The sequence below is a fragment of the Acartia tonsa genome, chromosome 13, assembly GCF_053477335.1.
Source record: "Acartia tonsa isolate MP-2025a chromosome 13, ASM5347733v1, whole genome shotgun sequence".
NCBI classification, from domain to species: domain Eukaryota; kingdom Metazoa; phylum Arthropoda; class Copepoda; order Calanoida; family Acartiidae; genus Acartia; species Acartia tonsa.
Window position 1 is genome coordinate 9,176,852 of NC_137272.1, and position 12,744 is coordinate 9,189,595.

The following is a 12,744-nucleotide window of genomic DNA, read 5'->3' on the forward strand; positions in this document are numbered from 1 at the left end:
ACTATAAAACAAATTTAGGCACATCTCTTTCTATTTTTATCCTTTTAAAGCATAGCTTCTCAATAACTTTTAACAACATTAATGTGAAAACCCCTCCCCTTATTGAAAGAAATTAAAGCAATTGAAAATAAAGTGGTGGGTAGTTTTGTCCAACCCCTGCCGTGGGCCTTAACTTAGCAGTGCCAATTCCTGCGGTGTCCCACCCCTGCAGGGCTTTCAAGTAACCAATATAACCTAACCTACCCTAACCTGAAGTAAGAAATAAACAAACGAAAAACTACTCCGCCCCATTCTGACGAAGCCCAATCTGCGCAACTTTTGATTCCCGTGACGTCATAAAAATGAGGGTTTCTCCATCTCGTTTTTAGGGGTTTTCTTTCCCACTTCTCCTATCATCTTCCTCATTTTTATGACGTCACAGGAATCAAAAGTGGTATTAAAGTGGTGCAGATTGGGCTTCGTCCCCATTTTCAATATATAAAAAATAAGATGGAAGGAAGGTTTTAACAAGGTACTTTCTGTTAGCGTACCATCTGTAAAGTTCATTTTGAAAGCTTGGCTGTTGTAAATTGTAATTCTCCCTTTTTTTGGCCATTTATGTTTTTCAGTAAAATAAACAAAATTATGTAAAATATAAAATTATATCAGCCTATAAAGTAAATTTTATCTGCCCACAGCATTATCATAAAATCCTGATTTTAGTAGCGAAGCTACTCTATAATTTACTTTGTCTATCCGTCAGTCAGTAAGTCCGTCAGTAAGTTCGTAACGCTATTAGGGAAACGTGATTTTCTCAGCTTCTATTAAATATAGACAGCTTAAATTTTTAGTGAAGATTCCTATGACATATTCTCATCTATTATATACATTGTTTTGTCCATCTGTCTGTTAATTGGGGTGCTAGATCGATTCCTAGATTTTATATTTTTGTAATTTTCTCGACTCAATTTCAAGATAGAGGATTGAAATTTTAAGGGATTAATTTATTTTATATTCTACATATTTTCACAAAGTTTTATCAAGATTTGTTGATTAATTGGGGTGCTAAATCGATTCCTAGATTTTTAGGTTTTCGTGATTTTCTCTATTCCTATCTAGAATTGACGTCTGAAATTATCAGGATTACATATGCTCATATACTACATATTTCCATCAAGTTTCATTAAGTTTTGTCTACTATTTGCGGTGCTAGATCGATTCCTATATTTTTAAGTTTTTATGATTAAAAGGTTGATATTAAGGCTCTGTGAAGTCCCTATTTTATCAAGTTAAATGATTATTGTATGACAATGCTCTATAATAATTCTTTTCCCTATTCATTCATAATTTTGAGCTTCGCTACTTATGGATGTGTCATCATTGTTTTTATTTTACTTGAGGTAGGCAAACGGGTGTGTTTCCTCAAATGTCTAGCAAGCACAGTTTTTTTCTTTATCCCCAAACCCTGCGGGAGTCCTAGTCTTACGGCGCCTATAACACCCATCCTTTATCACTATCCTTAAGTAAAAATAAAAACAAAGAAAAAAATTATCCTTCCCCAACCCCCTTTAATTTATAAATATTTCTATTTCTAAATAAGGGGGGCAGTTTCGTGAATACGTATAATATTCCAATATTTGCTGCAATGATTGTGTTTTCCATTTAGAAGGTCCCAGGATGGTTTTACGCTGTTTTTTAAAGTAAGTCTTATTGTTTATTGTTACCTCCCTAACCCTTTGACTACAGATCCCCTAGAGACTAGGGGCACTGCCTCAAGTATTTTTAACACTCATTAAATCATTAGAATTGTTTATAATTTCAAATCCCATAAAAGCTTGTATTTTAATTGAAAAAATATATATCTGTTAAAACTAACACCATTCAAAAATTTCAGATAAATGTGAAAAAAACGAGCAAAATAAAATCTTGTTAAATGTTATATCTAAAAGTGATAAAGTGTGATTAATTTTTTTTTTAAAATGAAAAAAGTGCCAAGCTTGAAAAACTTCCTCACCTCCAAAAAAGGAGACCTAGATGGATTTAAGTAAGTATTTATTCCTGTAAGTTCCAGTACGTAACCCCTACGGGGGACCGAAACTCTTTGGGTTTTCCTAATACCCAATAAAACCTATCCTAACCTGACATAAAGCAACAAACAAAAAACAAAAAAAACTCCCCCACCCCTATTTTTCAATATATAAAGGTGGATGGTTCTATAATCGGTAATGCACTTAATTTCATCCATTTACATATCCTTCCTGACTGAAATGAAAGCATTCTATAGATATAAAATTTCAATTTTATGAGTCGACTTTAAAATGGTAATGGTCGACTTTTTATGGACATTATTTCCATGACATTTTAACTACATTCTCATGGTAATATAATGAATATACTAAACTTTGGATAGGTTTTATACTAGTTATTTGTCGCAACGTATTCTAAACATCTTTCCGCGGATAGACAAATTTTAAGATTTTTATTTTATTATTCGTAGAAATCAAAATGAAAATGTCTGAAATTAACAAATTTAAAGTTTCAAATATTAATGAATTTAAAGAAAAGACTTTCCTTTTAACATAAACTATTTGCTTAAAAGCAAAAGTTTTGCTTATAGACAAAATTTTCAATTATGAAATATTATTATAAATGTACATGTTGATACCATGTTATAAATGCGCAATTAGTTTTGCGCAAAAAAGTTAAAATTAGTTATGGTAAATTTTTATTAAAATAGCAAAAAAATATGTCATGTGTATTAGAATATTATCTTAATTAATGGGCTTCCTATTCACTAGTCCCCAACGTTTTATAACAACGTTTTCTAATTCGTCAGCTTAACAACTTCAGAAACTTTTATTAATTTTGATTGGTTAATTCATTAAGTAGAGGGTCCAGACGTTTCAACCACTATTTGTAATCTACAGAAAGTGTATTTTTGTGAACCATCATTTGGGATGTACATTAATTTATCGGCCATCGTCTTATCCCTTTAGATCCCTGGATAAAACTAAACACTTTAAATTTAAGTTTACACCCCTCTCCTCCCCCCAAATTTAAACACGTTAAAACAATTTTTTTCGCCTTCTTTTTAAAAGCAAAGCTTTTCTATAATTAGGGTCGGTCCGTCCGTACGTCCGTAACGGATAGCTTTTTTCGTTAATTTAGACATGTTAGAATTGTCCTATCGATTTCAAATTTTGCATGGTGATTCCTTTAGTAGTTAGGTACGATTTAGAAAGCGTAGCAACTCTATAATCATTACCAAAATGTCCGTACGTCCATTTTAAACATGTTGATTTTTTTACTTTTTTTAAATAGCTTTTTTCGTTAATTTAGGCATTTTAGAATTGTCCTATCGATTTCAAATTTTGCATGGTGATTCCTGTAATAGTTAGGTACGAGTTAGAAAGCGTAGCAACTCTATAATCATTACTAAAATGTCCGTACGTCCATTTTAAACATGTTGATTTTTTTACATTTTTAACAACAAATTTGTATGATACCTAATTATCCGATTGGTCTGATTTTTGGTATACTGATTCCTGGGACAACAAAGTACAATATTAAAAGCGAAGCAAATCTATAATCAAGTCCTTAAAAAGAAAGTATGTCCATAATCATTATCATATATCAAGCAGTTTTTCAACAAATTTACTTACAATTTTGCTTTGACTCTTATACATTCGCATTCTGATTATTCAGTTCTGACATTATACAAGTGGTAATGTCCGTTTGTCCTTCCATTTCAGAGCTTCGCTTTTATGGATGTTGTCATCCTTGTTATTGTAGAACTTTAGTATTATTTTATTGTTATCGATATGCAAATAATACTTAATAATAGTAATAATAATACCTATCAATTAAATGTCGGCCACCTGACATAGCAGCAGTAGGAACCAATAATAAAGATTTTAATTATTTCGCAGTTTTAAGCCGAGATTCAAACCTATTACCTCCCAGGCGACAAGCGGAGGCGCTACATGTTGAGCTAATACATTTATTCCATTTGCCACAGAAACAAATATTTTTTTTTCTTGTGCTATATGCCTGCACATGCATAATTTTTCAAACGATAAATCATTTTTAACTGTATCTGTTAACCCTTAACGGTCGGGGGGGGGGGGCGTTGAACGCCCCCCCATCCGGTTTTTTCTATCTCATTTTCTGTGTGTGAAAGATAAAGAGCCCAAACTGCTTGACTTTTTAAGTATGGGTATGACACATATCTGAGAGTTGGAATTTTTTGAATATCTCCATCCTGGCGGGCACAGGATGCCAGCAAACCTGGCAGGGTCATCCAGGTAAAGAGCAAAAATATTTTTTTGACTAAAACAAAGCATTTTATCATACCAAAATACTAAAAAATCCTCTAGTAGTACATCCTTATATAAAATACAGGTGTTCAAGTCATTTTCAGGTTCCAGGTATGATCCTGCAGGTCCTGATCCTCCAGGTCTCCAGAAATCTTTAAAAGGCTCCTGTGGCCGTAATTTTTGACTTAGAGACTTCAAATTTTAAACTTAAGCGTTCCTTACATGTCTACATAACGTATTAAAATTTCATGAAGATCCGCCGCCGTTTTCCCGCCGACCGCCGACTGCGGCGGCTGGCAGCTGCCAAGTACAGCTGCGGCCGCTGAAACTTATATTTGATATTTCTAATGTAAAATTTACATAAAAATAAACATTTTCTGGAAAAAAAATTTTCTTCTAGCTTCAAAAATAAGAAAGTTACAGCCGTTTGAAATTTTTAAGTAAAAAAAGACCTAAAAACAAAGGTTGTTAAATAAAAGGGTGAAGGAAGCGAAAATTGACTTAGACTTATAAAAGGTCGGAAATTCATTATCAAACCATGGACTTGCACAAAAAAATTTAGCCCTCTAGCTCTAATAGGAACTGAGATAATAAGGGGGGGCGTTGAACGCCCCCCCCCCCCCCGACCGATTAAGGTGCGGCAAGGGGCCCGACTGTAAAGGGTTAAATATAATACAAGATGCCTAAAAAAAAGAAAGGGCCATATTCAAAAGCGGACCTTTTCTATAAGACTACAATTGTGTGTGTCCGTAATAGTTAGCGCAGCCGTTTCTTTATTACTACCCATATAAAGGGGTTTTAACCCTACTACTGTGAGGCTACTCTGCACAAAATGTAACATACCCTAAGGTAAACCACTATCAAAGAAAAAAACTCCCCCTTCCCTTATTTTAATGAACTACAAAATAAGAAAAGGGTTGGGTTATATTTTTTATCTTCGATTTCATATCGTTTCTTTTAACCTAAAACTAATATTGGAAAGCGACTATACTTTATGATCATTATTAGTAAGTTAGTACGTAGATTTTAAAGATGTTTTAGCTTGTATGATGCATTTAGACCCTGCTCGTTTGCTTGGTTTTCAAAATACGATTCCTTGGACATTCAGACATAATGTCATAAGTGTAACATATTTTTTTTCATATTCAATAAAGAAAACATAATTTTGAATAGTTACATTTTAAGAATTCTTTTAAAAATGTATCTTCGCTTTGGTAAATTTTATCATGCTTGTTTAAATACTAATTCTAACTAAATACCGAATAACTCGAATAGTAGACTCTATTAAATGCTTTACAAATGTCGAAAGGCAATAAATGAAAATAATGTTTTATTTTTAACAAGCAAAAAATGATTTCTATAAAACTTAGTCTAATCTTTTAACTTTACGTTATTGTATATACAATAAATAAATAGGAGAATTTAAAGTGATAGTTTTTTTTCAATAAGAGATGTTTTAGGCTATTTAAAATTGAGTATAGGTTTTTGGGTGGTTAAGCCTTTTTTATTCTTCCTTCTCGCTTTGCTATAGCGCCCCCATTTGCTAGTGGCGCAATCTCTAGTATATTTATCATGTAATACACTGTTTTCTTTGCGTGGTATGAACGTTTGCGGTCTTGTTTTCTTTGCAATTAAAATGTTTGTGCTATTGAGAAAAGAATTTAAAATCTCTATAATTCAGACTCATTAAAATTAAACAAGGATGACCAACATCCATAAGCAGTCTATCTTAAGTAGCAGCTGATAAAATCACTTTTCCCCCTTTTCGTTATGGACGGTCGGAAGAACAGACACATATTATTACGGAGTAGCTTTGCTACTAACAAGGACAATACAGTTATGAATATCGTAGCAATAATGACACTAAAGATAAGGCAAGAAATAGAGAGATAGTTAGAAATACATATACAGTGAAAGAGAAGGAGGAAAATAGATAGACAGATGAAGAAAGAGAGAGAGAGAGTGAGTGAGTGAGTGAGTGAGTGAGAGAGAGAGAGAGAGAGAGAGAGAGAGAGAGAGAGAGAGAGAGAGAGAGAGAGAGAGAGAGAGAGAGAGAGAGAGAGAGAGAGAGAGAGAGAGAGAGAGAGAGAGAGAGAGAGAGAGAGAGAGAGAGAGAGAGAGAGAGAGAGAGAGAGAGAGAGAGAGAGAGAGAGAGAGAGAGAGAGAGAGAGAGAGAGAGAGAGAGAGAGAGAGAGAGAGAGAGAGAGAGAGAGAGAGAGAGAGAGAGAGAGAGAGAGAGAGAGAAAGCAACAAGCATTTGTTGATCAAATACTTTTACGGACAGACGAAAGCTTAGTCTAGGACATATTCTAATAAAAATGTATCTGTGCATTTAACAATTAAAAAGTAAAAGTTTGTACCTGACATATATGAAAATGCTATGCACAAAATAACTCTAAAATAGAAATAACGAAATTTATATCTGTCTACAATCTTACACTTTAGTTTCATTTTCTTTTAAACTTAATTTTTCTCAAATATTCTTTTTTGGAAAATATAGAGAATACTTAAAAAATACGAACATAGGAACAATTAGACTATTCTATCGGCCAGAACGTGTTATCATTTCGGTCAGAGGGACAAAGTGACTCAAAAAACAGCCATGTGACGTCATAAAAATGAGAGTGGAGAAATGGGAAAGAAAACCCCTAAAAAAATATGGATAATCACTTATTTATATATATGACGTAACATGTCTGATTTTTTAGTCACTTTGTCCCTCTACATTATTTTGGTACCTTTAAACAGTTAGATTTCTAATAACAAAGGTTTGCTTGGGATATTACATTTTATACTTATTACTTAGATTACTTAAAAATAGAGTAGCTTTGCTTATATATGCATTGAAAATAACTTACTATTTATTTAACATGTAGTATATGTGAAGCTATCTTTAAATTAATAATGTCTTTATATATATTTTACTACTGACAGACATACATACACGTAAGAATTATAAATAGAGCAGCTTTGCTTATTAATGCATTCGAAAATGATAACCTACTATTTTTTTAACATGTAACATTTGTGAAGCTATCTTGAAATTAATATTGTCATGATATCTTTATCCTATGTGTCTTTCAACGCTAATATAGTAAAGCTTAGGGATCTTAAGGGATAAGACAATGGACGATGAATTGATGTGCAATTATATCCCCAGTTTTAGTGAATAAGGTTCCCCAATTTGTGCATTACATTATTGGTTCACAAGTTTTGACACTGCTAACTTAAACCAACCAATTAATATTAAGGCAATGAATGAGACAACGTTTGGGTACCAGTGTAATTTACAGTCCAATGTCCCCTTACTCTTGTATATTTGGGAATATGAAACACTTGACAAATATAACATCATAAGTAAGTTACAGGGAGGGAGGGGACATTCGATTGTATAAAATTTCTCATGTACACAAAGTTTATATACCGTATCCGGTGACTTATTGAGTACTTTTATTGTTTTTTTTAGTGCGCAAAATTTTTAACCAATGATTTAAACCTAAAGGGCAGTGTTTATAATCATTGGAAATGGATATAAATTTTCGTCAATTGTCTTATCCCTTAATATCCCTGAACTATCTACTTATCAACGTCTTTCAACACTTTACACCTAATTAGAACAAACAATATTACCGAGAAATTAATATTTTTGAGAATATTCCCTTATTTTGTCATGTAAGTACCCCCCCCCCCACATTTATTTTTCTCGATTTTGTTTAACCCCAGGGGGATATAAAACATTATTATATTCATAAACAAATTTAAGTAATGAGCATGGATGTAAACTAACATAGAAATAAACTTTTATACAATAGAACGGATTTACATAGTTTTAGAATTTATTCTGGGACAGTTTAAATTTATTACTGCATTGCAAATTTTTAGTTTGTGCTTTAAGAATTTTAGTGTCTTTATTAGTAGCGAAGCTACTCTATTATTCACTTTGTCTGTCCGCCAGTCCGTCCGTAACGCTATGGGGGATTTTCTCGGCTCATATTTAAGATAGACAGCTGAAATGTTTAGTGTAGATTACTATGACATATGCCAATCTAATCTATACATTGTTTTGTCCATCTGTCTGTTATTTGGGGTGCTAGATCGATTCCTAGATTTCTAGATTTAAAGGTTGCGTGATTTTAAAGGCTTCTTGATTTCCCTATTTTATCAAGTTTAATAATTATTGTATGACACTGCTCTATAGTAAATTTTTTTGCGATATAAATTCATAATTTTTTTGTTTTGCTACTTATGGATGTTGTCATCCTTGTTAGAACCTTACAACAGATAAAATGGAAAATAAAATCATTGCTATTCAAGTTTAGAGCTATCGACTTATAGTAGCAAAGTTTTCGATTTTCCTGTTTGTTCCGTCTTTCCGTTCGCTATGAAGCTATGATGAAAAGTTTGATTATCTCCACTTCTATTCAATGTAGACAACTGAATGTTTTTTTTCTATTAATTAATTCTTATGGATGTTAACATCCTTGTTAAATATTAAATGCTTTATTGTTTTATTTTTAGGTGACAAAAATTACAATGTTAAATGATAAGAAATTGAGATGTTTTTTTTTCTGTTGTCAAATCCCTTCTTCTACTCCTAATAGACATAATTGTTACACTAATGTGAATTTAATTGTTTTGCTCCTTTTCTGTAGCAAGACTTTTCTAAAGTTCTACCGTTTGTCAGTACTTCAGAAACTACGCCAACAAGGTTCAAATAGGGCTTACCCTCAAAGTGCACATAGAGCATTGAATATTCCTCTTTGAAACAAAGCTAAAAATAAAATGGGGTGGAGGGTGGGATTTTCTAGATTATTTGTTTAAAATGTGTAATTTTAAAATTATAATTTTTAATTTTGTTATTTCTTTTATAATCTTATTTTAAAAACCAAGAATGTATATAAAAATGGACTCTGCAATAAATAAATTGAATTAAAACTAATTTAAAGATTATTCAGCCTTATAGCTACACAATTACACAAATAAATATCCTTGTTAAAGATGATATTTTAAAGCATAGGCCGTTTTAAACCCTTGAAATACTTTTCAAGACTAAAAATATTTTTATTTAGAATTACTAGAATTTACCAGATTTAAAAAATAATTTTTAAAAAATGCGCTAAATTTTCAACAAAATAATTGAAGATAATAATATATATTTCTCGTATTTATTCGAATCCGGTGGATAGGAACCGGTTCTCATTCATACGAAAAAACTATGTCTAGCATCGTATTATATCCATCTTTCTACGAATATAAAAATATACAATCATAAAATTAAAACCATTTTTTTAGGCTAAACAACTAGTTTTAATCTCATAATTGTACATTCTATATCCGCGGAAAGCCGTTTATAATACGATGCGAGAAATAACTATTATTATAGCATCAACAACAAAAAAGTTATGAATATTTAATCTATCTTTAATATTTTAAATATTGTATCAAATATCTAGAAATAGCTTGTTATTGATGCCCTACTAATGGATACATTTGTCCTTGTTTCTATCTAAACAAGGATGACACAACATATAAAAAAGGAGGAGTTCAGTAAACAAACTTACATAGGAAACTATAGAGTAACTGTGCGTGTGATTTCAGAGAAATTAAATTGTATTATTAAAAATTATAACGAAAGAACTTCATTTAATGTAAAACTGTTTAAAATGGATAAACCTTCACTTTTATATGTAATAATAGATATGGTATTCTTTATTGTCCTAGGCTTCGCCATTTCAAAAATCAAGATAGATTGTCAATTATTTTATAATTTTATATAAGAATTTTTCATTTCAAATTTAAAAATGCCAAAAATAATTTGTGTTACAGTCACACACTTTTCAGATTATACATCACTTTTCCAGGAAACATATCTAAGGATTCCTGCCAGGAATAATTAGATATGTTTCAATTCAAATCAACGGGACTGTTATATCATGCCTAAATTAATGAGCTATCCTTTTTGGAATGACTGAGAAACTGCAATGTAAAATGCTTCGCTTTTAAAAAGATGTCCTATTTAAAATGCGTTTAAAAGAATAAGTGTATGTCCTATTTCTGTTTAAAGTTACAATGTAATATCAGCAGGGATATAAGAATAGGATATTGGACAGCAATTAATTAAATATTATATTTTTTGGCTCAATGGTCCTAAAATCAGATTTATCTGAAAAAAACTTTAATGATTTAGCTATGGCAAATTTTATTAATAAAATTGAGCCTCTATGTTATGGGGAGGGATGTTAGTTTGTCACGACCTCTTGCCCTACACCACTTCAAGGCCAATGCTAATCTTCTGTTGTTGTTGCTATGTTCTAGACCTTTATGAGATCTTACTGCACACACCATACTACTTTTTATTTTTGGATGTCAAAATGAGTACCTATGCATTTTGTAAACTATTTTTCTAATCAGACAACTCATGTTGTTTCCAAGGACTAATTAGTTTTGTGCAGCCGGACTTATAAACTTTGCACATGCTTAACAAGGACGACTATATTCAGTTGTTCTTAAATATATATAGAACGTCAAACCAATAGTAACAACGTGTATGGACAATCCGACTATATTAAAGGTTAGAAAGTGTGCATATTTTTGTACGAATGGGTCATTGTTAGTGCTTGCAAATTAGTTTGAAGAAAATCACCTAAAAGCCCTCACACCCCATTTCCTATGTTTTATTTACAAACTCATTTATATTTTTTGTATGTATTCACTTAACACTCACCGTGGATAGAGGCGTAACCTTCTTTATTGTCTAGGTTTACAAAAGACACCTTTCCAATTCCTGATATCTGAAAAATTATACTCTCAATTTCAGCACAGATATTTGGGCTAAATTTATTGTCTTTGCATTCTATCGTGTATACAGGGATGTGGCAATTAAAGATAATTTTTCTTTTCTTTTGGGACGTGCTACAAAATTTGTAAGGTAAATAAATCCTCAAAACTAACTAGATGTTCCAAGGATAAATAACTAAATACTTAGTTTAATTCAATTATCATTTTTGTATGCATCCTATAGTTCAATGATATGATTGACATAGTTGTCCTGATATAAAAGTAATAGAATGTGTGTCTGTCTATCTTTATATGTAGCTTCATATTAGTTAGTGTTATTCTTTACAGTGAAGCTTCACAAAGGTCCTATGAAGGTTTACAGCTATTTCGGGGGAGGATCCCATCCTTCCTCCCAAGATAAATCGCCTCAAAAAAATCCTAACCCCCCCCCCCCCCAACCTATTTGAGGTTCCTAGAGGCGTATCAATATTCCTGATTCAAATATTACTTTTTAAAGGAATCTATGCCATTAAAACTAAAGAGACAAATAATTTTTAATTTTAGTTTGCATTTGTACATTTCTGTGCTTTCCCTCAAAGTCCATATTGAGCACAGGAAGACCCCTCTCTTTAAAAAAATATTTGAAAATATGAGGGATGTATCTCTTATTCCCTATTCATAAACTCTGCGGCAGAACATAATCCAGGTTGGCAAACTGAATGAAAATAAAGGGTATCAGGCTAGGGAGATCAGTGCCCGATGGGTACTTTAGAGGAAGGCCCAAAACATTTAGATATCCTAGAAAGCTCAAGGGCTGGACTTTAACATCATAATCAGTGATTTATTGACACTACCTGCAGGAAGTGACTACTATACTTTTCTACCTAAAATATCTTGTTATTGCTGTGCCTCTTTGTTTCCTCCTTCAGAAGCGCAGCAACTCTATAATTATCATTATTTTCAGGGATGAAAAGTATGGAACCTCTATCCTTGGAAATATTCGCCATCCAGAATTTAATCTCTCCCGAGGTCTCACCAATATAACAGGTCAATATATACATAGTTTCATAATAGGAGCTTTCACAAAAAGTCTCTTGTTGACCACTGAATTCCCAACTTCCATTTATTTTTTTATAAAGCTTAAAAAGAAGTGAGGGGGGGGGATGGGTATTTTCATTTGTAATGATGGACCCCTCACTCTCCCTTTATTTAAAATTTATATAAAATTTAGGGGAGGGGAATCATTAGTGAACAACAGGCAGTTTGTGTAAAAGACATCATAGGACGTAATCCATTAAATCTGGGTCATACGTAATGACGTTAATCAATGCTAAACTAATTAATCTATATAGTATACACATTGGAAAGGTATTCAGAAAATACGATGCACACTTAGGACTTCTCATACAAAGGTCGTGCTATCAAAGAGTTGGTTGTCCGATTGTTGTTACTTAACCAAAATCCCGGTTGTTTGGACAAAAAAGGAGACATTTGGTTACCCTTGGTTATCCTGGGTTGTTGGACCATAGCGTTTGAGAGTCGTGAACAGCATCCCCGCCCGTATGAGGTAATTGATGAACTTCTCTTATTATATTTAAACAAAAATATTAATTTTAGGTTTTCTGTCAAAAGGAGGGAAGAATAAGGGAAAACAAATATTATCAGAGGTAAT

General features: G+C 32.2%; 1 protein-coding gene across 1 annotated transcript in view; it reads left to right on the top strand.

The window, feature by feature from the left end:
- The first annotated feature begins 1,871 nt into the window (after positions 1-1,871).
- The window catches only part of LOC145335507 (protein unc-13 homolog 4B-like), a 122,719-nt gene continuing 111,846 nt past the window's right edge, over positions 1,872-12,744 (top strand). The window contains exons 1-3 of the mRNA XM_080181288.1: positions 1,872-2,023; positions 12,037-12,119; positions 12,690-12,739. Of these exons, the coding sequence (XP_080037414.1) occupies positions 1,959-2,023; positions 12,037-12,119; positions 12,690-12,739 (198 nt within the window). The 5' untranslated portion in view covers positions 1,872-1,958. The remainder of the gene's footprint in view (positions 2,024-12,036; positions 12,120-12,689; positions 12,740-12,744) is intronic.